The sequence below is a fragment of the Notolabrus celidotus genome, chromosome 16 (assembly GCF_009762535.1).
Source record: "Notolabrus celidotus isolate fNotCel1 chromosome 16, fNotCel1.pri, whole genome shotgun sequence".
NCBI lineage: Eukaryota > Metazoa > Chordata > Actinopteri > Labriformes > Labridae > Notolabrus > Notolabrus celidotus.
The window spans coordinates 8,885,418-8,889,588 of record NC_048287.1 but is presented as its reverse complement, the minus strand read 5'-3'; the positions used below and the strand labels follow the sequence as shown (position 1 = coordinate 8,889,588).

Here is a 4,171-nt window from a genome sequence, read left to right as displayed (position 1 = left end):
TTTTGGCAAAATCACAATCAGGATTTTATCACGATTCTTTCATTTAGAGTAGGCATTTAACAGTAAAACAAACTAATTTACCTATTTAAAATCATAGCCTTAAACGGATAAAAGGATAAAAGATCATTTAAGACAGGATACTGTTCGAACACTTTTTTTAATTAAAAAAACTGAATAAGGCCATGCCTCGCATAAATGGATGTTGAGTGAATTCCTTTGAGTATTTTAGACCATTGACCTTCATAGATATTGGTTTCCAGGTCACTTTCCCAGTTTTCTTTGATAATTGTAAGAGATGAACCTTTCAAATCAAATACAGCAGCATAAACAAAACCAACGTTTTTGCTGATTATTTTTTCATTTGTGTTTTGTTTTTTTAAACCGTGATCCATTTCTCTTTGGATTGTATTTTCATACATTATTCATCTCATGGTTTCTCTTCTAGCTACCTGCCAGTTGGTGTCATGTTCCTGATCACACACCATGTGGTTGAAGTGCATGACTGGGAAAATACCTTCCAACTTGTCAAGTTCATCGCAGTGGTTCTTCTTGGGTATGTTCACCTTACTGCTTTAGCATTGTTTACTGGTCTGAGTGCAGACACTTAACAGCTCTTCTTATTGGTTTCTGACTCTCTAAAGTGTTTTCATGCGTTGTGTGTTTCAGGCTTGTTGTCCACGGGGTGATGCTTCTTCCTCTGATCTTCTTCCTGTGTACCAGACGTAGTCCCATGACTATGATCAAGGGCATCAGTCCTGCCTTACTGACAGCACTCCTCACTTCATCCAGGTAAGATGCTCTACAACAGATGTGCAACGGTGTAACATCACAGAGAGCTGTGCATGTTGGTATAGTATTCCTCATCAAGTGTTTTTTTTTTTGATAGGTGTACAATTACAACTTGAAGAAATACAATCATGGATGGCAGGAAAATTCCTTCTACTCAATAACAATAAATCAGAAATTATTCTAATTGGCCCAGCAGCAAAAAGAACCCTCATCATGCCCAACCTAGATAATTTAGCTATCCCCGTAAAAGCATCAGCAAGGAACCTTGGAGTCCATTTTGACCAGGACTTGAGTTTTGAACCACAAATAAAGAAAATTGTCCAGTCCTGTTTTTACCAGTTCAGAAATATTTCGAAAGTCAAGTCCATTATTTCATCCAAAAACGTAGAAAAATCGTTCACGCTTTTATTTCCTCCCGCCTTGACAACTGCAACTCACTATACTCCTGTCTCAACCAAAAATCAATCCACCGACTTCAAACAGTGCAAAATGCAGCAGCCCGGCTTTTAGCTAGAACAAAAAGGATCGATTTTAAGACACTTTTAATCACGTTTAAAGCACAACATGGACTCGCCCCTCAATACATTTCTGAGCTTTTATCCCCTCATGAACCAGGACGCAGTCTGAGATCCTCTGGCAGTGCTCTACTTGCTGTGACACGGTCTAGACTAAAAACTAAAGGTGAGAGGGCCTTTGATGTCAAAGCCCCCGACTGCGGAACAACCTGCCAGAGGAAATATGACTTGCAGAGTCAGTCCCTCATTTTATTTCACTACTCAAGACACACTTTTATCGTAAAGCTTTTATTTTGTGAATTTATTTTAATCTTTAACATTTATACCTCTCTGCTTTTACTGTCAGTTTGCTTTTATTGCTTCTTTGCTTTTATTGTGTTTTTATTGTTCTTGTGAAACTCTTTGTTACTTGTATCGAAAAGTGTTGTACAAATAAAGGTATTATTACTATTATTATTACAACTTATGGTGCAGTGAATATTAAACATTGTGTCTCACTGTCGCACACTTTCAAGTGCTGCGAGGAGCGGCTCGGGATAGACAAAAGAATCACTCGCCTGATGCTGCCCATTGGGACAAACATCAACATGAATGGAACTGCACTCTATGAAGTGGTCGCCACAGTTTCCATCGCCCAACTCAACCAGAGCCATCTCAATTTGGGCCAGTTGATCACTGTTTTGTAAGCCTACCCTGCTCTCGCTCTGTCTGTTATAGCTACAGTTGTTAATATTTGTATGTAACAAAGAACCTTTAAGAGAGAGTGGCTGGAAAATTAGGGATGCACGATATTGGATTTTTTGCCGATATCCGATATGTTAAAACTCATTTAGCCGATTTTCCTCTGAAACAAACCAAACTGTGTCCATTCTGGATGTGCAGGGTGACATCAGCAGTGTCCAGCGTAGGAGCAGCAGGAATCCCGGCGACAGGAGCAGCGACCACTTTCATTGTCCTGTTGGCGGTTGGTTTGCCTGCCAATGAGGTCACCACTCTGGTGGTCATAGAATGGATCCTGTAAGTTCTATTTGATGTTTCTTGGTTTGTCTTACCAAGTAAACATTTGTAGCGCCATCACAATTGAGAGATATCTAACATATAAAGAGAAAGAGCATATATAGTCAAGTCAATTCAAGTCAAATTTATTTATAAAGCACATTTAAAAACACAGCAGAAGCTGACCAAAGTGCTGTACAATACATCATGAATTTGAATGTAGCATGTCCTCAGGACCCCCCCCCCCCCCCCCCCCCCCCCCCTCGGAGCTCCTCCAAGACGACACCTGTTCCCATGCACGAGCACCGCTGATTCACAACCATATGATCATGACTGATTCAAAACCTGCCTCAGCACATCTTTTGTGTTTTGCACTACGTCAACTCATGTCTCACTCAGTGGTAAGAAAACAGCATAACATTATCATAGTAAAAGTTAAAAACACAAACAATCTTGAAATGTACGCGCAGGAGGCGGGCAGAATGACAGGACGGGATTTGATTGGTTTCATATTTTGGCTTCCAAAGGCAGAGATTGGTTGGGGTTTTCCCAGGTTTACTCCGGCTGTAGATAGTAGCTTTTCTTCACTCTTTTTTAAGAGCACATTATGTATTGATTGCCATCGGGACATAAAGATCATTTTAACCAGTATAACAAAAAGTGTATCTAAATCTGATTACCAACCCCAGCTTAAAGACTCATCAGTTAATCAGAGTTTTAATTCCTGTTTTAACAAGAATGAAACAAACGTAGATAAGATAAGCAAAGAGACCACAGCTACTGCTTTGTCCACAGGTGGCGCCAACATCAACACAAACTGAAAGTTCCTTTAACAGGAGTTTTAAACAAATCAAATATGATCACTACAGCTCAAGAGACCATGGTAACATTTTATCCTCTTTATTTGGACTTTAGACACAACATGTAATAGAGACATAAATTATTCAACACAATCATAAAGTTACAACAGCTGCTGAAAGATCTGCATGTCCAATTCAACATCTCTGAACAAAAACTGAACTTAGAAACATTATGAAGGCTTTGGTGCAGGATTTCAGGATAAACTGTTCGAGTTCTGGTCCTGGGTCAGTGTTATAATACCTGAGTTACATATAAGTGACAGATGTGTAAACAGACGGTGCTTCAGATCTGGTACAGAGTGTTCTCAGGCCGTGAGAAGGTGGATGGAATAAAACAGAGAGAAGGGGAAGAGGCAAATATGCAGGCTGGCTGAGCGTGTGAGGAATGTTCCAGACTTAAACAACATCCTGAGTGAACACATGAGGAAGGTAGAGATGTGGTTCCCTCCTGGAGTCCTGGCTATTTTTAGCTCGCTCTTGAAAGTCGAGGTGTTTTTGTAACCCCAGCAGGTGTCCCCGAGGCTGAGCTTTTAGGGGAAAATAACCTGAGCTGTACCGGACTAACAGGATTCAAACTTCACCTCCATCTCTGCTCAGCTTTAATCTGTGCCGATACAAATTATGCAACGTAGGGACTGGCACTGACTCAAACTGCCCCTTGGGAAAAAGTGGACTTTTTCTGTCAGGTCTCTGGGTGGCTTACATTACTGGTAGTGTTGTGCAAGCTCTGGTGACTATAACACAAAGTTTGACTTCTAATCTGAACATCTGAAGTCTAGAGAATTAGCACTGAAGGAAAACCAATTTTTTTTCCATCAGAAACCAAACCACACTCTCAACCCTCTCACCCAAACCCTCACTTTGAATTTAAGGTCTGTGATCCACCCATCATTCCAAAACATTTCAGCCAGAAGTTTATGAGAGAGCTTGTTAAAGTGAGGTGGGACCAGGGTTCACATAACAGACCTCAGATATCACTGTAAAGAGACTGAGAGGAACACTGATATGAAA

General features: G+C 40.5%; 1 protein-coding gene across 1 annotated transcript; it reads left to right on the top strand.

Annotated features, from left to right (window-relative positions):
* The first annotated feature begins 464 nt into the window (after nucleotides 1-464).
* LOC117828312 (excitatory amino acid transporter 3-like) lies at nucleotides 465-2,325 on the top strand. Its single transcript, XM_034705351.1, has 4 exons — nucleotides 465-553; nucleotides 667-789; nucleotides 1,792-1,986; nucleotides 2,187-2,325. The coding sequence occupies exons 1-4, from the start codon at nucleotides 465-467 to the stop codon at nucleotides 2,323-2,325; spliced, it is 546 nt and encodes a 181-aa protein (XP_034561242.1).
* The last annotated feature ends 1,846 nt before the right edge of the window (nucleotides 2,326-4,171 follow it).